This window comes from Apaloderma vittatum, unplaced genomic scaffold (assembly GCF_000703405.1).
Source record: "Apaloderma vittatum isolate BGI_N311 unplaced genomic scaffold, ASM70340v1 scaffold898, whole genome shotgun sequence".
Lineage (NCBI taxonomy): Eukaryota > Metazoa > Chordata > Aves > Trogoniformes > Trogonidae > Apaloderma > Apaloderma vittatum.
Window position 1 is genome coordinate 28,473 of NW_009730991.1, and position 23,773 is coordinate 52,245.

General features: G+C 36.8%; 1 protein-coding gene across 1 annotated transcript in view; it reads left to right on the forward strand.

Moving 5' to 3' along the window:
* The window catches only part of RASA2 (RAS p21 protein activator 2), a 47,506-nt gene extending 24,622 nt beyond the window's left edge, over window positions 1–22,884 (forward strand). The window contains exons 6-23 of the mRNA XM_009874988.1: window positions 595–667; window positions 1,616–1,692; window positions 3,903–4,001; window positions 8,356–8,512; window positions 10,626–10,774; window positions 11,979–12,093; window positions 12,515–12,589; window positions 13,304–13,427; window positions 14,781–14,887; window positions 16,114–16,200; window positions 16,283–16,360; window positions 16,794–16,867; window positions 17,908–18,014; window positions 18,274–18,356; window positions 18,996–19,204; window positions 21,130–21,233; window positions 21,798–21,987; window positions 22,854–22,884. Of these exons, the coding sequence (XP_009873290.1) occupies window positions 595–667; window positions 1,616–1,692; window positions 3,903–4,001; window positions 8,356–8,512; window positions 10,626–10,774; window positions 11,979–12,093; window positions 12,515–12,589; window positions 13,304–13,427; window positions 14,781–14,887; window positions 16,114–16,200; window positions 16,283–16,360; window positions 16,794–16,867; window positions 17,908–18,014; window positions 18,274–18,356; window positions 18,996–19,204; window positions 21,130–21,233; window positions 21,798–21,987; window positions 22,854–22,884 (1,939 nt within the window). The remainder of the gene's footprint in view (window positions 1–594; window positions 668–1,615; window positions 1,693–3,902; window positions 4,002–8,355; window positions 8,513–10,625; window positions 10,775–11,978; window positions 12,094–12,514; window positions 12,590–13,303; window positions 13,428–14,780; window positions 14,888–16,113; window positions 16,201–16,282; window positions 16,361–16,793; window positions 16,868–17,907; window positions 18,015–18,273; window positions 18,357–18,995; window positions 19,205–21,129; window positions 21,234–21,797; window positions 21,988–22,853) is intronic.
* Window positions 22,885–23,773: the final 889 nt, after the last annotated feature.

Sequence of the window (23,773 nt, forward strand, 5' to 3'; positions counted from 1 at the left end):
CAAGGGAGACCCATGCTGTTTAATTAGCAGTGATTCCTTCCAAAGAAAACATTCAGTGGCTTGGTGTAAGCCTCTGCCTTTAAAGTACTGGGCATTTGCTCAGCAAAAGAGGATGGGAAACAGACAATGGCAGTTAAATGCGCAAAACTGTGTGTGTAACCTGCAAGCAGTAGAAAAGAAATTGTTTGCAGACTTAAGTTTGAAATGCTTTAGAAATTGTTGCCAGGTCTAGTCGAGAGGTGGCGTCCCTGCCCAAAACAGGGAGGTTGGACTCGATGATCTCTAAGGTCCCTTCCAGCCTATGCCTTTCTATGATTCTATGATTTTACTTGATACGTGTAAGTTATACTTCGTGAAATAAAATAGAAGCTTAAAGCTGGACAGATGGATGATCAACTAGATACAGCACTTGGAATTTTAACTTTTCAAACCATATTGTGAAGATTAACTCATTTTACAATTTTCTTCATCAAAGTGATCTCTAAAATGACAAAAATGTTTTAACTTAAATGCATGGGTCCTTCTTGACATAGAACATCTTTATAATTGTCTGTTTAAGTTGTCTATGGTAAAAATTTTACCACATTGGAACAGGAATGACCAAAAGAAGACCAAAGTAAAGAAGAAAACAAGCAATCCGCAGTTTAATGAAACATTTTATTTTGAGGTAACTTTATGTATGATATTCTCACTCTTCATCTGTTTTATGCAACCCTTCAAATATTTTTAAGCAAGCTGCTGCATCACAGTAACGAACACAGAAAACTCTCTTCAAACACATTGAAGAGCTTTTACTAGCCCCTTGAATATAAGTGAATGGCAGATTTCTGGGGACTGCCAGACAATAGCATTCCCCTTCATTTGCTATGTGAAAAATTAACTTCCTAACAAGGATGTGAGTCTGATTTGTCTCTGTAATAACAACTACATTTGCATGTAAGTGTAAGAGTTGTAAGTAGTACAACTATTAGATGTGCCTCAAATATATTACTGTGTTTGTATAGATCATGGGACTTCAGTGAGAAATTGTTTCATAGTCATATATCAATGTATGGCGTGTGTTTCAGTTAACCCACTTGAGATACTGTTGTAATTTCTTAGAAAGTAAGATATTAGGATAAAAATTTGATCCAAACCACTCTGATAACTTCATGACTTATGATTTATTGGAGTTAAACTTAGAATGCACTCAGTCAAGACATGAGAAAAATTAAAATAAAAGGTTACAGTTCTGGTATAACTACAGCAAGAAATGTGGGCTTCTTATCTGTTGTTTCCTTAAACATCTCAGAACTAACTTTAATACCTTCTTGGGGCTCATGCTGAAACCAAAGAAATTCTTGCCATTTCATGTCATACTTCCTTCTTGGTTTTTTTCAAAAAGAGCTATACTATAATTCCCTTAGTTATCAGCTAGCCCTTATCATGCCATGAACCCTTCTTGACCCATTTTTCACCTGCTTTCTTTCAAAACACAGTTTGGTGAATTGAACTTTTTTCTTTTTAAAAAGAACAATAACTACTTTCCAGTGTTAAAAAGGCAGGGTTTTCTTTGTTTTTTGACATCCATAATACAGCAGTAAAAAATATGTTAAAAGGAGGAATTTACTTGCAGGTAACCAGGTCCAGCAGTTACACCAAAAAGTCCCAGTTTCAGGTGGAAGAAGAAGATATTGAGAAACTAGAAGTTAGGTAAGTTATGTAGATTAGAAAATGTTGTATTTTATCATAAATAAATTATAATATTTTACCATCAAGACAGTAAAGAAATGCTTTATTTTAGTGTAACTCCAGAGAATTACTTATTGGGCTTGTAGAAAAGATACTTCTACCGTAGAAAATTACTCAAACTTTTTAGCATGTTTCATACTGAAGGTGAGGGATTTTTTGTTTCTAAATAAATTGTGGTAGGGTGTATCTAGCAGCCTAAACTTGTTTCCTGTGCCTTTGAGTAATGAGGTGTGAGGACCTTCTATTGGTATCTGTTAGTCTAGAATCATAGAATGTGTTGGGCTGGAAGGGACCTTTTAAAGGTCATCTAATCTAACCCCCCTGCAGTGAGCAGAAACATCTTTAACCGGATCAGGTTGCTCAGAGCCCCATCAAGCCTGAATTTGAATGCCTCCAGGGATGGAGCCTCCACCGCCTCTCTTGGGCAACCTGTTGCAGTGTTTCCCGTTCAGTCCCCATGTGTTGCCTAATCTAGACGAGAGGTGGCGTCCCTGGTGGCAGAGAGGCTGGATTAAAATGATCTCTAAAATCCCTTCCAGCTTAGGCCATTCTATGATGATGATGATGACTTCATCACCCTCATTGTAGAGAACTTTTCTCTAACATCTAATCTAAAACTATCCCGCACTAATTTAAAACCATTGCCCCTCGTCCTATCACTACGCACTTGTGAACAGTCCCTCCCCAGCTTTCTTGAAGGCCACCTTCAGGTACAGGAAGGCCACTGTAATGGTCTCCTCGAAGCTTTCTCTTCTCCAGGCTGAACAACCTCGACTCTCTCAGCCTGTCCTCATAGGAGAGGTGCTCCAGTCCTTTGATAATTTTTGTGGCTCCAACAAGTCCACTTGCTGCTTGTGTTGAGGGCTCCACAGGTGGATGCAGTACTCCAGGTGGGCAGAGTAGAGGGGCAGAATCACCTCTCTTGACCTGCTGGCCACACTTCTTTTGATGCAGGCCAGGATGCAATCGTCCTTCTAGGCTGCACGTGCACATTGGTGGTTCATGTCCAGCTTTTCATCTGCCAACACCCCCAAGTTCCTCTCTGCGGGGCTGCTCTCTAGCACATCATCCCCCAGCCTGTATTGGTAATGAGGATTTCCCTGACCCAAGTGCAGGACTTGTACTAAAGGATAACAGCATACTTGATGCTAGTCTGCAGTTTCAAATGTAGTTGGCCATTTTAATGAAAATAGAAGGGAAAGCCTCTTTTACAAGATTCTTATGATTTCACATTGCTTCTCAAGAGGAACATGTGTTGCATATTTTTGTTGAAAATCCAATAATACTTCAAAGTATGTTCCCATGTTCTACTCCTTTACCTTTAGAACAGATCTGTCTGTATTTATGCTATGGAGTTAGAACAGTTGAGAGCCCCTGAACTCAATTTTTTCATTGTGCTTATGCACATACATGCACCAAATCTGCTGAATAACAAGAAGTCTTCAAGGCTAGCATATGTTTTCTAACAGGCATTGGAAGAAGGATTTGGTGACTAGTTTTAATAGCCATTATAGAACTAAGTTAACGTGCAGTTTTGACTGTGTGCATTCATGACTAGCTTCATGATTATCTTAGAATTGTATATTTCTTTATAGATGCAATTATATTTAGAAAAATAGTCATGCCCCAATAAACGTAGTATTAATTTTTTTTTGTTCTTCTTAACAACTGCTGTCTGTCAGAAATGTCAGAGAGGTAAGAAGTAATAGAAGAAAACCCAAGGTGCATGTCTGGAGTCTGTGATACCTTTTGAGGTTTTAAGCATATGAGCTGCTATTTAGAAAAGCAAACGCATGTTTTGGTGTGGCATTGCAGCTTGCCAAATTTTAACAATTAGATAGGCATATGTAAATATATTGGTTTAAAAGTTTACTTGAATTACCTGAGAAGAAATGTGCACAGTTTTGGGGGTGGAATATACATGTATGTTGCCAGTATCACTTTTGTTTACTGATGAAATGTCTGCAAGTCTAACTTTCACTGTTTGTTTCTTTATCTGTTCTTTATAGGTTAATAAGGCACTTTTTTGGCTCTTCGTCGTTTAGTTAGAATAGAGTGAGATTTCTAACTTGTTCTGCCTGCATGCATGTGGATTAGTAAGGCAGTTGTTAACTTGAGGGTTTTATTTCTCTCTGGGAGAAAAAAAAATTAAGCAATGTTCTTATTTTCAGGGTTGACCTATGGAATAATGGAAATTTGGTACAAGACGTCTTTCTAGGAGAAATTAAAGTTCCTGTGAAGGTGTTAAGAAATGATTCCTTTCAAGCATGGTGAGAAATGGTGGCTCAGAAGTGAATTTCCTTCTATTTTGCAGATCTTCCCTTGCAAAGGATATGTTTTATTCTACCTACCCATTAAAATATGCCTTCCTGTTCTAGTTTAGGCAAATTCTAAAAAGTTTCCCTGTTCAATAATATAGCCTTTCCAAGAGGATACATTTAGCTCTTCCCCCAGTCTGCCCACTCTCACAAAATAGTTGATGTGTTTGAGGAGACAGTGGGAAGAGTGAAGAAAGTGAAGACTGAGCGTAATTATCTGTGTCACCTTACTGGATTTTAGTGATCTGTGCATAATTTTCAGCCTAACCAGCAAACCTGGAACATCTCAGAATGGCATCACTTGTAATTAAATTTCTAAGTGAGATGTCCAAAATGACTGATGTAGAGTTAATCACTAAGTATGGCTTTATTTTATTCCCCTTCCTTGAGAAGATTCAGAAAATATTTTCTATAATCATAGAATCATTGAATGCTTTGGGTTGAAATGAACTTTAGAGATCATCTAGTTCCAACTCCTTGCCATGCCCAGGGACACCTCTCACTAGATCAGGTTGCTTGAAGCCCCATCCAGCCTGGCCTTGAACACTTCCAGAGAGGGGCCTTCCACAGCTTCTCTGGGTAATTTGTTCCAGCACCTCACCACCCTCACAGAAAAAAACTATTTCTTCCTAATATCTAAATCTACCCTTTTCCAGCTTGAAACTATTACCCCTTGTCCTATCACTGTACTCCCTGATTAAGATTTCCTCCCCTTCTTTTCTGTAGGCCCATTTAAGTACTGGAAGGCCACTATAAAGCCTCTTCAGAGCCTTCTCTTCTCCAGGCTTAACAGCCCCAACACTCTCAACCAGCCCTAAGAGGGGAGCCCCCAGTTATTTCTGTCGCCCTCCTCTGAACTTGCTCTGACAGGTTCACATTCTTCTTGTGTTGAGGGCTCCAGAGCTGAACACAGTACTCCAGGTGCGGTCTCACCAGAGCAGATTACAGGGGCAGAATAACCTTCCTCGGCCTACTGGCCATGCTTCTTTTGATGCAGCCCAGGATGCAACTGGCTTTCTGGGCTGCAAGCATACATCGCTGGATCACACCGAAGTCCTTCACTGCAGGGCTGCTTTGCATCCACTTTCACTCAGCCTCTATTTGTGGTTGGGATCGCCCCAACCCAGGTGCAGGACCTTGCACTTGGCCTCATTGAACTTCATGACATTTGCATGGGCCCACATCTCAAGCCTCTGGATGGCATCCCTTTCCTCCAGCACATTGACCACACATCTTGGTGGTGTTGGCAGACTTGCTGAGGGTGCACTCAATGCCATTGTCCATGTCACCAACTAAGATATTAATAGCAGGGGTCCCAATATCAGCCCCTGGGGAATGCCACTGATCTCCACTCGGACACCGAGATGTTGACTACAACTCTTTCAGTGTGACCACCCAGCCAGTTCCGTACCACTGAGAGGTCCATTCATCAAATCCATGTATCTCCAATTTAGAGACATTTATGTCATGTGGGACAGTGTCAGATGCTTTGCAGAAGTTTAGCAATCAACTCAAAAGTTATTTCAGGGGAGTAGGCACAGAAGTATAAAGGCTGGAAGGGTAAAGTATAAAGAGAATTTGTGAAAGACAGTAGTCTTCTTTCTATCCCAAATGCTTAGGACCAGTAATTGAAGAGTCACTTGAGTGCCTCGAAGTGTGTAGAATATTCTGCTTTTAGTGAATCTTTTGGTACAGAGAAAAGAGCTGAGGAAGCCTTTGCATATCCATGTAGAAAACATAGGAATAAAGTGGGTAAATAGGAACTAAATGGAACATGAGTCTTGGGCAGCAACTGTTGTGGCTCTGTTTTATGGACTCCCTTCAAGCTCCAAGTGTCTTGGACACGTCAAAGTTGAACTCTGATTCTTAGTGTTGGTGTTTGAGTGGGATCCTAAACATAACACGTTTGTGTAGGTATTGTCTCTTTTTTACATGGTGTATTGCAGACACAGGCTTGATCTGCCAGTGCTCTGAACTGCTCAAAAGCTGTATGACCGTATGTGAAACAGGCAGGACACGGGAACAACCACAGACCACAGCTGAAATGCAAAGACTAGATTTATTCTCACTACCTGGGAATCTGGAGAATCCTTGCAGCAGCACCTGGATGAGGCATACAGGCAGCGAGCACACAAACAGCTCGATGAGCAGCAGCGCAGGGATAAGATCTCTCCTCTCTAGAAAGCGTGTTGTGTTTATCCCATTGTGTTATTTCTTCCTTGCTGCTCTGCCTGAGTTCCCAGGAGTCACACGATAGCTTCAGTTTGTTCCTTCCCACAGCGGGGCAGGAGTGTGAGAAGTGCCCCCGCATCTATCCCAGGCCTCTGTTCCCGAGGCGTGGGTGTGCTGCTGGTCGAGCGCGCAAGGCCAAGCAGTAATCCTGTGTGATGGGTGTGTTTTCCAACAGCTGACTGAGCGTACCTGCAGTCCTCATCACCAATCGTCTGTTATATCCATACACCATATTAACATAATGACATGCCTCTGTTAACAACTTGCTAAGAGAAAGGTTGTATTAGCGTCAACTCATTAATAGTGCATTGTGTTCATATAGCTTTTTGAATTGACCTGTCTCACGTCCAGTTCACTTGAAGCATTGATAGAGAGGTGTGTGTGCTAATATATTTTGTAGGCATAACTTTTTTTGAACATCTTCATATCCAATTAGATCAAAAACAGTTTTGTGATTTAAAATAACTTTTTTATACTGTTACTAATTTGCATAAAATGTTTTTGAATACATCTGAAGTGCAAAAGAGAAAACGCTATTACTGAATATTGGGAAAATAAGCCTAGGAGTCATGCTGTCAAGTAGAGATTTTCCTTGTAAATCAGTTTTACTTTATATTAGCATGCCTTCATGAGCAATGCATCAGATTATTAAAAACGTGTCTCATCTCTGGATAGTAGAAGTACAAATATAAATGTAAAAGATTATTTGAAGATACTTGTAGGGCTGAATGTTGAAACTATACTGTGACACGGTTTAAAAACTAAAATTTTTGTAGAGTTGCACCTCCTGTTGGAATACATTTGAACTACACCAAAAGTCAATGAAAAAAGCACATTTTTTTTTCCTTTAATCTTATTTATTTCTCGGGGATGCAACATATTAATATGATATATTTGTACTGGTTTCAGACTGGACCATTTGAATTCTTGACACTAGCTACTTCACATGTATCCTGGTTTTAACTAAAAACCCCAATTCTGCTTAGTGATTTTTACTTTCCAGTTTAGTCTCTTCTAAAAGGCTGCACTTTCTGAAGTTAGCAGCATGTTTTTGCACACAGTGGCTGCTACTAGTACTGATAACTCGTGATGTTTACAGCTACTGCCTGGGACTGGGATGCAGAAAGGCTCTTGCTTATAATTATTCCCGTAGTGACCAAGGAAACTGCTGGCTCTTGTGTGCCACGCTGGGGGTGCCGGATAGTAAGAGAGGTCACAAGGAGGAGTAATACACAGGACAGGCACCTCCGGGGGGTAAGAGACAGGACAGGTGACCGACGAGAGTATTCCATTCCATGTACGTCATATTTAGTATAAATTGAGTGATCACAAGAGTTTCTGCCTTTTTCTGCAACGGCCGGTGTCCAGGGAGGACTCTATCTGTCCTGCTTTTGATCCGGATCCTGAGTTCCTGAATCCAGCTCCTGTATCCAGCTCCCGCCGCCGCTGAGCCTGGGGCTTCCCCAGTGCCTCCTGCTCTGCAGCATCAGTGGGGATTGCTGTCGGGTGATGAGGGGGGAGTCGGATTCAATACTGGGCTTATATATAGTTGGATATAGTTCTTTAGTTTTATGATTTCACTGTTATTTTCATTATTGTTTCAGTAAAGATGCTCTAGTTTTTCTTTTCTAACCCATAAATCTCTGCCTCATTCCCTTTTCCTTCCCATTTGGGGCGGGAGAGAGGGTTAGAGAGCTTCTGCCCATGTTTAGGGCCTACCCAGCCCTAACCCGTGACACACATGGAATGTCCAACACACTTAAGTACAACGTAGAAGTAAAATAAGATCCAACATAATCCTATTTCTCCTATGACACTTGAAATACAAAAGTATATCCTATTTCATTGTTTCAAAAGATAGAAGAAAATAAACACATTTCGTTATGAGCTAAAGATGCATCAAATGCTGGTCCTTTTTATTTTCTTTTGTGTCTCAAATTTTTTATGTGAATTTTATTGCCAGTTTTCAGACTCAGTTCATGTATCTTGAAATATTCTGATACCTTGCTTTATTAAAGAATTTGTCAAATTAATGAAATACAAATCTAATTTTAGAACTGCTGTGTTGTTTTAGGTACTTACTTCAACCAAGAGAAAATGGAAACAAGTCTTCTAAAACTGATGATTTGGGATCACTTAGATTAAATATCTGTTATACTGAAGACTGTGTACTTCCATCTGAATGCTACATTTCTCTGAGAAATTTGCTGCTAAAGTCATCAGATATTCAGGTACTGTTGAAAATTTCTTTTAAAATGAAAACTTAATATGAATTATGCAATCCTGTATGAGACAAAATGAATTTTGCAGCTTTGTGGTTAGGAGAGGAATGAAGTAGACCTTTAAGGCCCCTTCCAACCCAAACCATTGAATGATTCTATGCATATCTAGAGATATTTTTTTGTTGTTTCTTTGCATAAATTATTTCTGTCACAGCCAGATGAGCAGCTTGTAGAGCACTTACTTCTGCTCCAAACTACCAAGATTCTCTTCTTACTTTAGAAGAACCAGCAGAGATAGTGAAATAACCTGTGGTGTGTGACTGGAAGAGATTAAATACATTCTTCTTGTTGGTTGCTCTTTTCAACATTTTGTTTACCCACTGGCTGCTTTGACCCGTTGGATTAAGTGATTTTCCAGGGACATTGATCCATTATTTGTACAAGAGAGGCAAAAATGGTCTATTTCAGAATTCATTTCTAATTCCACTTATTCTGAGTTGCTTCTGTCTTCCCCAGTATGTTAATCAACATGACTAGTTTTCTCACGTGGACATGGTGACAAAGAGGGAAGTGTGGTAGATGGTTAGCATAACTTTGAGACAGGAATCAAATTATAGTAACTAGGTTTTATATATCTATGTCTTTTATAGCCTTTCTTCACTTAAGTGTTGGTGAAGTACTGGCAGAGAAGAAACGTAAAGAGGAAGGAGATTGTGACTAAAATTTTTGCTAGCCCATATTCAAATACTACTTCACTGGAATTCAGAAAGAGAGTCATAGAATCATCATTAAGCTTGGAAAATACCTCTAAGATGATCAAGTCCAGCCATCAGCCAACACTACCGTGACTACAAAACCATGTCCTTCAGTGCCATGTCTACATGTTAAAACATGCGGACATGTTCAAAAGAACACCTCCAGGGATGAAGACTTCAACTGCTTCCCTGGCCAGCCTGTTCCAATGCTTCATCAATCTCAGTAAAGAAATTTTTCCTAATATCAAATCTAAGCCTCCACTGGTGCAACTTGAGGCCATTTCCTCTCATCCTAACCTTTCTTACTTGGGAGAAGAGACTGAACCACCTCCTTTAAGGTGGTTGTACAGGGCAATAATGTCTCCCATCAGTCTTCTTCAGACAAAATAGTTCCCAGTTCCCTCAGCCATTCGTTGTCTTTGATACCCTTCACCAGCTTTGCCATTCTTTGGACCCTCTCCAGCACCTCAGATGTCTTTCTTACGCTGCAGTGCCCAGAACTGAACACAGGAATCGAGCTGTGTCCTCGCCGGTGCCAAGTACAGGGGCATGATCACTTCCCTGGTCCTGCTGGCCACATCATTGCTGATAGAGGCTAGGATGCCATTTGCCTTCTTGGCCACCTGGGCACACTGCTGGCTCATATTCAGCCAGCTGTCCACTAACACCGCCAGGTCCCTTTCTGCCAGCAGCTTTCCAGCCACTCCTACCCAAGCCTGTAGTGTTGCCTGAGGTGGTTGTGACCAAAGTGCAGGACCTGACACTTGACCTTGTTGAATCTCATACACTTGACCTCAGCCCATCGATCCAACCTGTCCACATCCCTCTGCAGAGCCTTCCTACCCTCCAGCAGATCAGCATAGCCACCCGGTGTTCAGTATGTAGCTAGCAGCAGTCAGCAGCTGTCCTTTTTACTTAAATAAATTGGATCATTTTTTGTATTGAAATTCCCAGCTGTAGAATGGTGACAGACACTTGAGAAGTGTGAGGACTGTATTTTAATATGCTCTGATTATAGTTTTAAAAGTCCTGTAAGGATATATGACATTATAGTAAAGGAATTGCTTACTGCCTCTTCTTGGATTTGTTACAAAGCTGTACTCTGACCCTTTAAGGAGAACGAGAAGGGTGAGTAGATACTGAATTTCCTTCTTAAATATCAAGTATACAGTAGATAATGCCAGAGTTTTTTAATTAAGTATTTCTGTAGAATGGAAGCTCTTAATTGCCATGTTATACAGCAAATGTTGAAATTTTCTGTTAAGAAGCTATGCCTATAGTCTTTTTAGATTTAATCTGTACATTGCCAAATACATGAGGAACATTTAACTACTTCACTTATGATTTCATATTCTGCTTTCTTACAGCCAATTTCTGCATCTGCTGCCTACATACTGAGTGAAATTTGCCGAGACAAGTATGATGCTGTTCTGCCTCTTGTACGATTGTTGCTACACCACCATAAGCTAGTTCCCTTTGTTGCTGCAGTGGCAGAACTAGATCTGAAGGACACCCAGTATGTATTTTATGTTTACTGATGTCAAGCCTTTTAAAATTAGAGTTTCAAAAGGATTCGTGATACAACATTGATAAATAAGCATATTGAATTTCTTCCTCTCATTATGTAAAACTGACTAAACCCATTCATCTTTTAATGTTACTTTATAAAAATATTCATAAAAAACATATTGAAGCTGGGAGAGTTAATGATTGTGTGCTGTTTGGTAAAATTTTTTTGGAGCTAGCAGTCTGGAGTTGTGTCTAAAAAAAGCACGTAGTTTTTATTCTAAAACGTCTTAATTTGGCCACTATCAGATTTTGCTTGTACTTAACATTTTTGTAGACTGGTACTTAACATTTTTAAAATTGATGAGAATCTTATCCTCCTTCCTTTAGCGTGTGATTTAAATGATGGGTACTCTTTTTTCTGCAAGCATACCTGGTGTGCACATGTCCTCTTGCATGCCTTGACAGTAGCAAGCACAGTAGTTTTTCCCAGTAGCAGTGTACGGCCTGTGAATTTGCAGCTCTGTGGTTAGGAGAGGAATGAAGTAGACCTGAGTAGTGGCCAGTGAGGTGCCAAGGCATGCCCTCTGGAGATGTGGAAGGGATTTTGTCATCACAGGATGGTTCATTTCAGAGCTTCCTTACTCCAGATGTAAATAAGGTGAGACAATTTAACTCTGTAGAAAGAAGTCACTCATGGAAAATAATTTTCTAAACTGCACTTTAGTAGACATGTTCCTTTCCATTATAATTGAACAGTAACAAAGAAAGGTTAAACTAAATCTCTCAGATGAGGAAGATTTATTTTGCACATCTGGTTCTCAGTTTTCTTCAGCAGCTATAATGAATAAAAAGCATAACCCTATATGAAATATGTTTGGGTGCCTGAGTCTCAGTGTATTGTAGCACTATGCTGTTTATTGTAGCTCTAAGTTTATTTTTTTTTGCCAGGACTACCAGTGGAAGAATTATCTACCAGTGAGTCTTCATTGTTTTGGAGTTATCTCTCACTGTTCTTTCTCACATGCAACACTGGATTATAACTTGTTTTCTTAGGCTTTTCCCTGTGGTTTTATTAGTGTTCTGGGTTTTTGGTAATAGCTGTAATAATAATATTTTTTATTCTATGTCTGTTCCCAAGTGCCATTGTAAGCTGGGCATCTATCAGGCTGAGCATCTTATTTTTACCCTGTTCAAATAACATTTTCTTACAGAGAAGCAAACACAGTCTTCAGAGGCAACTCATTAGCAACTCGATGTGTAGATGAAATGATGAAAATAGTGGGGAAGCACTACCTAAAGGTTACTTTGAAACCTGTTATTGATGAGGTAGGTTATCCTACTGAAACTTTTTTCAGAACACTTAAACCAGTGGGATATACTGTGTCTTTGATAGGCATTCTTCTAACAGCTCCCTGTGTGGTAGTAATCACTCAGTTGGGGGAATTCTAGAGGAAAGTTAAAACTGAGCAATAGTTGGTTAAATTTAGTGGGAGGAGCTGCTTTTTTTAGTTTATGTTCCAGGTGCTTGAAAATAAACTGTCAGTTAGTCCAACCTCTAAAACATTGTAGAATTTACTCACACCATGCTTCATATAATTGATCCATCTAAAAAGGAAGACATAAAAGTGATGATTATTGCATGGTGTTAGGGACAGTGCTAAATCTAGGACAGAATCTGATTTTAAATAGGTGCATTTCCATGATTTCTGTCTGAAAAACTGTACTCCTACAATTTTGTTTGTTTCAGATATGTGAGTCTCTCAAACCCTGTGAAATAGATCCCATCAAATTAAGAGAAGGTGATAATGTAGAAATTAATATGGTGAGTTTCCTAATCTGTTTTTACCAATTTAAACTTTCTCAAAATCTGATAGGAAAACATTTTAACTTATGGTAACAGTAACTTATGGTAGCAGTATACAAAGGAAAAATTGTGTTTTCTTTCCCTTTGCTGTTTCCATAAACAAGGATAAGTCCAATGGACAAGGGGATGGTAAGGAGAAACTAAACGGAAGATTACAGTTTTCCGTACCAGTTTGTTGGGGGCCCTGACTTCTGGTGTTCTGTACTTTGCATCTAGACTATGAAGTACCTTGTTTAGGACTGCTTTAACGCTTCTTAATGAAGCGTTAAAACTTAATGAAGTTTTGCTCGCCCCTTTTCTGTTGCCAGAAAATGACATTTAAGGCAATAGTTGCTGCGGCAAACTAAATTAATATTAACTAGGTATGCATAGGTAGTGTTCCTTGTAACATGTTGTTGTCAAATTACAAAAACTTTTTTTTATATAGATGTACAGTACTAGGTGCTGTTTATATACTTAAATGTAAGTGAATGTTATTAAACTATCTTTTAGCACTAGTAATCCCATATAAAAATGTGAGGCTTTTTAAATACACACTACACTACAATACATTAATTGAGTACTCAGGCAGTGTTTGGAAGAAAAGAATTTTAGTGTTATGCTTGTGTTCAGGAAAAAAGGCAGAAATGCAAATGTTAGTTATCTGAAAAAATACCTTTTTTATAATTGCAGGAAAATCTACGCTATTATGTAGACAAAGTATTCCATGAAATTGTGCGATCAAGTATAAGTTGTCCTACCCTAATGTGTGATGTTTTTTATTCTTTGAGGCATCTGGCTGCTAAAAGATTTCCAAGTAAGTGTTCTCCAAAAACTTCGATATTCAGAGTGAAATACTTCTGCAGTTACCTTACAGGGATTGACTTGTCCAAAGCTATGCTCTGAACTTATTACATTGACAATCAGGCATTTACTTTTCTGTCAATCTGTGAGCCTTTTGGTCATTCAGCAGATGTATTTTCTTATTAAAAAATGGAGCGGGTCAGAAACACTGCAAGACAGCAGCAAGTTAAGTTACCAACAAAAAGTATGAGATAATAGAAAAGCACAAGTAATACAGGAAGTTGTTTACTTAAAAGATACATAAAATTTGGAAGAGCTGATCTATTTATTGCTTCTAAAGAAGCAAGATATAAACCTGAAAATAAATTCTATGTCTGCACCTTAACTACATGAACTGCACCTATGTTAACTATGGCTTATACATTAATAACTTGCATGGAGTTAGCTTTACCGCTGCCATCGCTTTACTACCTACGGGTAGTTTTGTGGAGAGTGGATAATGCAAAACATTTAATGTGTTTGTAATGTGACCAGTATTATAACAGTTATGTTCCTTCAGAATGGTTTTAATATTGGAATAATGTGGCGGGTCTGAAATACTCTTACACTTCAGCCAATTAAACCCTGAAATGTCACGTAAGAAGGTACAAATGAACAATATACTTCTCATAATCTAGAGCCTTTCTCTGATTCATATTTGTCATCAGAACTGATGCCATAAATTCCTCAGGTTAAGACAGTCCTTTCGGTATTGCTGACTTCCCAGGCAGATCAGGTTGAAGTGGTCATGACAGTAAGAATGTGATCCCACTATTACTTCCTAGTGTAAAAGTATAAATATACCCAACATATTAAATGATAAAGTCCTCATTTACAGCTTCAAAACTGCTAATACCATGGGTTTATGATGCATGTCAGAATTGGGGTTAAAGTTGTTCATATGCATTGACTACATTTGTTGTGCAACAGTTGTGTTAATCGGTCAGTAGCTCTATGGGTGAATAAACCTGGTAGCCCTAATGTTTAAGGGCAGCTGCTACAGTATTTTCTCTTTTGGCTCAGTGTGCGTAGAGCTGTACCTTATCAGCGCTGTGAATGCAAATGCTTGCAGTAATCTCATTGTTCCTAGTAGTGGAGCTAATGAGCCAATTTTATGAGAACAGAACTTCTTTTCAGAGAAATAAATAAACCCATTATAGTAGAGCGTTTCTTACCGTGATCACCTTTGTCATTTCATGCACTTCATTTTTTTCTCTTCTGTTTTAGAATATAAATGTCTCTTCTGATGGTATCTTCTTAAGGATTTTTATGTTGACTCTCTTTGTTATTTCCTATTAAGTTTAGTGCATGTTACGTTTTTCTGCAGATGACCCTCATGTACAGTATTCTGCAGTGAGCAGTTTTGTGTTTCTGCGTTTCTTTGCTGTAGCTGTAGTCTCACCTCATGCTTTTCATTTACGACCTCACCATCCAGTAAGTTTCATGAAGCTTTGTTCTGTTTTATTCATAATCATCAAATTTGCTTATTGAGGAAGGCATAAGTTACTTTCAGTGGTTCTGTAACTGGGACATAAGATTACTAAATGTCTTTTGGTTGAATTTTCAGGTTTATACCTCACCAGAGAAAATAAGACATTTTCAATTCTTTAAGCAAATCTTAGTCTTCATGAGGTGGTCCTAAATAATGTAGAAGTGCTATTGATATTAAAGATACTGTGCCTTTTTTGGGAATGTGCTTCTTTGTTAGAATAGCAACATGACTGATGGTTCTTTAGTGTAAATGCCTAAAGTGCACACCTTCCTTCTGCTGTTAAAGTTAAATATCTAGATGTCACTTTTACTTTGAAAAAATTTATTTCCGTTAAGCAGAGGTTGTACGCTTACCCAGTAATTGGTCTGTGTATTTATTCTGGACTCCACTAATTGCAGTGGTTTGCCACTTCTTCCATTGTCAGTTTTCAAATTGCCAAGAGTTACGCATTAAAATAGCAATATGGATATGCTTCAAAGACAGGAATATGGAGATAAAAAAATACTATCTTATTTTCACATAAAATACAGAATATGCATAAAATATTCTGCTCAGACTACTTACTCAAATTCATTCCCTTGACGTTATCCAGTTTGTTGAATAAAAAGATTACAGGATTATATCACTTGAGGATTAAAAACTTTAAAAGGAACAGCAAGGCCTCTTTCTGTGTCTGTGTGTATAGCCCTGTATTAAATGCAAGCAGTGGGGCAGTAAAAAGATTAGACAAAAAGCCTTAAAGACGAAGTTTTAAGTTCACTTGGAATTACGAAATTTTTTACCATTTGTCCAGCAATAATTCATTTTATTTAGTCGTGACTTTTGAGTAGTTCAGACGCATTATATATTTAGTAACAATTACAGGATTTTAGATGTCTTACAGGTAGAAATATTTTTCTGTGTATAAATATTAAATTCTAGTGGTAGTGAATAAAATATTAAACAATGTGCAGTAACTTATAAAATATATTCATACAGCACCAGTACTAATAGACGGCAATATTACATACACATTCTCTTTTGGGCAAAGAAGAAAAGGGATGAAGATCTGTCAGACTTACTATGTTGTGTAATACAGTAATTTTTGGTGACATTTTCATTTTAAAATCAAATTTTAACCTGGAATTGTGAAAAAATGTGACTCCTGAATTTTATTTCTTTATTTTAGGATGCACAGACTTCTAGAACATTAACTCTTATATCAAAAGCCATCCAGACTTTGGGGAGTTGGGGAAGTTTGACCAAAAACAAACTTGTAAGGCTGCTAAAATTCTTGTATCACTTCACAGAAAGCATTCTTTGAAAGTTTATTTATGTCAGTGTACCTTTTCTTTCAGTCGAGTTTCAAGGAGTCATTTATGTGTGAGTTTTTCAAAACATTTCAAGAAGAAAAATTTACTGAATCTGTTAAAAAGGTACCTTTCAATTAGATTTTTTTTATGATTGATGTACTTGATCAGTCTTTGTTATGAGAAGGTTATGTTGTTTTTTTGTTTTGTATTAGAGAGAAAAATTGTGGTCAATTTGAGACATTTAAAAAAAGATGATAAAATCTACACAATCAAATATGCTAGAGTTACACATACTGGACTAAGCTAATCTAGTTTTAAAAAAATAGATTTTTTGAAACAGACTTTATTAGATCCGTTTAAGAACTTAGAAATCTCATATGGCTTATCAGCACCCTTTCTTATATTGTTCCATGTCCCTGCAATATATTTTCCTTTCATCTGTTGCATAAAGTAATTGTTCTGTTCCAGGAGAAACTGTACATATGTATTTTCCAAATAGCTTTTGGTTGTTCTGTGTTTCTGAATAGTCTGTATTCCCTTTGTATATTTCCTCTAGTTCCTAGATGATGTTTCCTCTACTGAAAGTAAAGAGCCCAGTGGTCTGAGTCAGCCAGTACATCTAAAAGAAGGGTAAATACATCTTGAATGTACATCACGCAAAACAGAACTGACTTTACTGGTTTTTTTATTAATGCCTGTGTGATGTTAATGCTCACTAAAATGTTTGATATACTCTAGAAATTGCATTTGTAATTTGTGATAATTCTTTGTTTGCAGGATTAGTTTCAACCAACAGCTGCAACCTTTCATAACTAATCTTTTTAGGTACTTTGGATATGTACTTAAAAGCATCTTAAAAACAATTAAAGCCTGTCTGCATTTCTGTTACAATTCAGTGTGTATTCTGTGATGGTTTATTCAGGATTGTGAAAGTGTATTTTAAAATAACATAGTAACTTAATTTAGAATTACTTTGCATGCTGTCTAAACCTACCTAGCCTTCAAAGTAGGAGAAAAAATTACCCTGTAATTGCAGTACTTAATAGTAAATTATAGAATGCTTTTATAGAAAACTGAGGTGAAAATCACTTTAAACAATGACCTCTCTTTTTTTTAATGTTAATCAAAAATAGTTGTTGAATTAATTCAAATTATATTTATGGTGAAGAATTGGTGAAGAATATGGTGAAGCAGATTCGGAACAAGTAGAGATTCTTCTGTGAAGCAAGCATCCAAATTTCAAACAAGGAAGAAACATACTACTTATTACTAAATAGAAATGAAGGAGACAATTGTAGGAGACACTTAGAGTAATTTGGAAGCTAATCTGTATTATAAATTGATGACTCATTACTAAAACACAGTTGCCAGTGTATACAATTAAACTTGGAGTTCTGGATCTGAGTAAGTCCTACTCCAGTTTTACTGCTTCAAGCAAGAGTCTGGATTGCGTATTTTTCAAACTCCTTACCTGTTTATTTTGAACAACTAGTAGGTTTTATTATTTTTTTTTCATCATCATCATTTTTTTCATTTTATTTTCTTCATCTACAATGAAGTAGATTTCTGTGTTACGGCATGATGAACAATAATAATGTTATCCCAATAAATTTTTCTGAAAGCTCTTTAGAATACTAATGGTTGCAATTCATTCAATTCTGTCTTTAAAGAGAAATGTACAAAAGAGCTCAGGGAAGGACTCGGATTGGTAAAAAGAATTTCAAGAAGCGGTGGTTCTGTCTAACAAGCAGAGAATTCACCTATCACAAACAGCAAGGTAAATTATGTTTATTTTACAGTTATTTTTATTGTTCAATATTTGGTGTTTCCAACTAATTCATGCTTTATAAAATGCATATTTTTTCTTTTCCTGAAGTACGTATGTTTCATTTATCATTTCCCTGATTATTAAATGCTTCTGTTTGATTTCATGTCGGTTTTCTCAATAATAAAAATGCACATTTTGAGAACTTAACCTACAGTATCAGTATTACAAAACAGTATTTTAAAATCACTCATTACAATTTTTTTTACAGATAAAGAACCAATTTTTGCTATCCCAATCAAAAACATCCTTGCAGTGGAGAAACTTGATGAGAGTTCCTTCAACAAGAAAAATGTGAGTCAAAAAGTAGTTTGTATGTAATTCTTGATGTGTTCTTTAAATAAAAGATTGTCATTAGCTTGTAGAGTTATTGAAGCCCTTACTACTAAACACTTCAGCAAATAATCTTTTTTGGGGTCAGGAATAAAAAGCTGTATGCAGTATTTCCAAGTACGTTGAACATTGAAATTAACTTGGAGATTTGGATCTCTGCAGCATTTTCTGACTAATTTTATGACTTCTGCCCCCCTTTCCACATTTCTGGAATGGGGGTTAAGACTACTGTGACCTTACTACAACGCACTTGTATTTAAGGTGTTAGTAGTGTGTTATATTATGTTGTAGTAGAAATGTAATATTACCAAACATATTTATAAAGAGGACAGAAAATGCATCGTGTTGTAATTCTTTAAGGATTTTTTTTTGGATGAGGAAATGGTGTAGGCAGGACACAGACCTGTTTTGGTTAATTTTTCTCCTAAATATGTCTGTATAGTAAAATAAAAGAGGTGAAAAGTCTTCCTTTTTCCCTTGTCTCATTTTCTGCCTTAATTTGGCTTTGTTGAGTTGTCTGACCTTTGAAGTGTATTTTGACATATTCAAAGTAGCTGAATTCTTTTTACTGAGCAGAATAATGTTGCATTCCTTTTGCAGATGTTTCAAGTACTACATGGAGAAAAGCCACTCTATATCCAAGCAAATAACTGTGTAGAAGCTAACGAGTGGATAGAAGCTCTTTGCCGGGTAACAAGATGCAACCAGAAGAGGCTTAGTTTTTACCATCCTTCTGCTTTTCTGAATGGGAACTGGCTATGCTGCAAGGCTACAATAGAGAACACAGTGGGCTGTGCTCGTTGCACTGCGTAAGTTGCTATTCAAATGAAAATGCCTATTTTTTGTAGGACAAATGATGTACAATTCACTATGGATCTTTCAAATCTGAAGGCCAGTCTTTCCCTGTCTACTTTAGCAAGTTATGCTACTAAAAACATTCCTTACTAATACAGGCCTGTCATGTTCCCCTCAGAAGAGGGTACAAGTGACTTAGATTTGTAATTCCACAACCGAGTGGACAATGGTGAGACAAGTCTCACCAAACATTTATTCATTTCACACAGTGTATAGATTGGATGATAATCAGTTAAGTACATGGCATATTAGGGCAAGCAATGTAATATGACTTTATGATAACCAGAAAAAGACTAGGTATACAACAGACTACAGCAAGCCATATGATAGGCCTTACCTTACTTAGAGAAGGTGTCCAGCCAACCAGGGTTCAGGATGCATCTGTCGTCATCTTCGTGTCTTTTTTATTTCTTCATCCTGCCTCAATTTATACACACTTTTCCTTGGGTTCCTCCCCAGGTTGATCTACATACCAATGTGTAGTATGTATGGTGAGGAGTAAGGCACTTCATGGGATGCGTCTTCACGGTAGTCTTTGGTAGCATATGCGTGGGTGTCACCTGTTACGCGTTTTGACAATAATGAAGCAAAAGGCCAATAACCGGTCAGCTGTTCATGGGAGATGAGGCAGGGAGACAAGGCTGTCCTTCTTCCACAAGGCTCCTTCCCTCACACACATCCTTAAAGGGGTCTCAGCAGCCATGCCGCACCAAGGCTATTTGAGGCATCTGGTTCCTGTCTAGCCTTACCAGCTTTTTACACCTCTGTACCGCATTCCATTTAGCGCTTATCAGTTCGCCACAGGCCCGAAGTGTACTGGGTTTTACTAAGTCTACTACTTCATCAGCCACTATGTGAATTGAAGGTAACTAATTCAGCATGTGAATCAGAAATATTGAATGGTTGATATATTTCCATGCAGAATAATAGATTTAATAGCTGGAGTTCATTCATATTCCAAGCTGAATGCAGAAATATGATACAACTTGATCTTCTATATGAAATAATTTAAATACCTTGCTTCAGAGAGCTCAGCCTGGAAGTGAATCTCTTTCCGTAACAATGTTGTCTTGTTTTACATAGTCACTTTTTTATTTTACCCTCATATACTTTCAAACAGTGTACTAAGGAAATTCGCTAAATTGTCTTGGATATAGATTCTGACAAATCATTTAATCTTTGTAGGTATGTCAGGAAAATAACATCTTACAATGCATTAATGTCATTCTTTAAGCTGCTGATTTCTGAAAACAAACACTCTGATCTGTTTTTAAAGTAAATTTATCCTTAACTGAATAGGTTGCATAAATTACGGACTGAAGATCTTAGTCCTCTAAAATTCAGTACAAGTGTTGCAAGATAACTTTCTGAATTTATGTAATTTTTTTTCATGTTACTCAATTCATTCTTATATTAGGTTTCCTAACAGTTCAAAAGATTCCCATTACTATATAACTTCTGGTTGGTTTTGTCTTTCTGGTTTTTTAACTGTTCTGGTTTAGAAATATATCTTGTCCTTCTGTTCCTGTTACCTTTCAAGTATAGTAGATTCTAAAACAAGTGTTTAATTGTCATTTAATAACAGTTAACCCTACTTTGATATTTTTGAAATATTTTTCTCTTGATATACTGAATATTACATTCTATTGGAAGAAGCAGTTTTTAGTATTGCTGTTTTTATTGCCCTCAAAACTGTATGTGCCTGTTTCTACAAAACATTTGCAACCACTGCTGAATTTTGTGTTGTAGTTGTGAAGCTGTCTATGAGTGTTAGACATATTGAAAGGCTAAGTATACTGACACAGAGTCAATTTTTATTTCCTTTCAGACCTTCCAAGAGTTATTTATATTGACTACCTGGTTTTTTTTCACCTTTTAGAGGTGTTACTGCTGATACTCAAATTGAGATTGATGGAGACAGAGAGACAGAAAGAATTTACTCACTTTTCGTTATCAACATGTCTAAACTACAGAAGTTGGAAGGTAATAAAAAAATAATTCAGAAGAATTATATGGATATTATTCAGATCTTAATTCTTTAGAACATAACATGTGTTTGATGTCTTAACAGTTTACCTGTACAATGTGCTCTGTTATCAGACATCTTTCAGTCATTTATTTATCATAGACATCAGGCATATGCACATTGTTCTAATCAAATTTGCATATATTAAATGTTTATTATAGTCTGAACAAAGAGACTGCAGCTACAACTGGTTGCTCTGCTTTTTCTGTTTTCTGCTTTTTCCTGACTGTGGAGTGAATTCTACTGAACATGGTGGAGTTGTAGGAAAAATGTTGGCCCTCTGTTAATGTGTGTAGGAGAGGGCCGGATGCTCAAGATACTGAACACAACTGGCAGAATTAGCAGCTGAAGTGTAGATACATCTAGTTGATTGCTGTCTCCTGCTTTTATCTTAACCCACGTTATGTATAAACTGCAGTAACTTTAAATTTCAGAATTTCAGAATCACCCTTTATGCAAGAATTCAGGCCTGTTTGTCAATTATCAAAATTCTAATTGGGATAATTGTGTTATTTTTGTAGAGGCTTGTGGAAGTATAGCAGTCTATCAAGGTCCACGGAAAGAACCAGATGATTATTCTAACTTCACAATTGAAGATTCTGTAGCAACTTTCCACACACTGAAACAGATAATAGATATAGTAGAAAAGCTGAATGAATCGCATGAAAAATACCAAAACAAGAGATCATCTAGTGCTAAATATGGTAGTGAGTAAGTATCTTATGTAATTTTGCCATACATAGATGTGTATTTTTTAAAAAAAAAAAAAAAATCACAGAACAAGGCCAGGCTTGTTGAAGTAGAAGTAATTAGGTTAAAGGTAGATTTAGATAACACAAAGACATCGAGAGAGAATAAGGTACATCATTTGCAGTAATGCAGCTTTTTACCAGTTAGAAATACAAAAAGTTCTTCCAGTGTGGGATTCATATGTGTTCCTGTACAGATTACCATAAACAGGTACAGTGACTCTGTCATTTCCTTGCAACTTAACATCTGAAGTGCACACAACTGTCTGCCTACCTTTTAATTTTATTTGTTTTAAATTCCAAATGTCAGTTAAATAATTAAAATATCAAGTTATATAAAACTAAAAAATTACACTGGAGAAACATATCTTTCATGCAGTATACTTACTGTTTGTTATTCACTTGCCTTACTAAGTGATAAACACCATTTCTAGTGAAGTTAAAAAAACCACAAAACTGTTCTTTGAATTAAGTTGTTGTTTGAGAGCAGACTCTTTTCAATGCTGGTTGACATCTATGGAACACTACTAACAAGTTTTTTGATTTCTTTGCTTCAGCAAGGCTTGATCCACCAGAATAAAAGAGAACTCAAACCCCAATTTTGTTTGCCTATTTTAGTATTTGACCCAAGTTGTTTAGAAAAATTGACTTTGGTTAGAAGTCTCACATGAAGTATGTGAGGTTTTCTGCAAATCACAAAATTTCACAAGTAGTAGTAGAAATAATGCATAACGTATAGGTTTACTTAATAAAGTAAAGTTGTACGATGAGAACTAGAAAGCAAATATTAACCTTAAATATATTTACAAGTAATTTTTTTTTTTCCAGAGAAAATCCGATTGTTGGAAAAGTTTCCTAACCAAAACAGACTGTAGCACACTTGAACGAAAAAAGAAACTGGAAGTTTTCTTGACTGTTTCATGGTTTTGCTTTGTTTTTGTTTTTTAAAATTCATTATATACATTTTTCAAAGTATTTTAAAATTAACATGTTAGTTGTGTTGACAATCTATTTAATATTTAATAGTGAAATGCCTACTTGGAAATCTGATCCTAAGGTTTATTCTTATTTTGCTGAAATTCTTGAAGCTTCAGCTTCTTGGAGATAACAGGTACGAATAAATCTAGATGTTGTTTTGCCATTGTTGTCTTACTGGAAAAAGCTTTGTAAACAAAAGTTTTTTAATGGAAGAAAATCCACGTCATTTGTTGATTAAATTACATATCTTGGTACCTACCCTGCCACCTTGCATGAATTTACCACGAGTGCCTGTTCTGCTGATACGGATCTTGAAATAGAAATTCCAAGATATTATGACATGGAGATAATGACATGGAAAAGATCTTGAAGCTTCACATTCAGTTGACTTTTTTCCTTGTATTAGGTGTTGTTAGGACTTGATTGATCTACAGCTGAAGTCTTACAAAATCATGCAATATGCTGCAAGTAATTTGGACAGCAGATACCAGTGTTAGTTATATTTTTAAGTACTAAAGAAGAAGAAATCAGGGAACTTATGTTTTACCTCTTGTTTACATTTGTGGTAATATATGGAGTGATAGCTACTTTCTTTAGGGTTTTTTAAGGTACATACCTTTTTGTAATCTAAAAAGAAATGCAGGATAGTGACATTCTTTATAAGTAAGTTTGCCTACAAAGAAAAAAGTAAATGTGAACAGATTGTGGTTAAGTACTGATCAATTTACATCATCCTATGTATGATTTTCTGTCTTTTTGTAAAAAGTAAT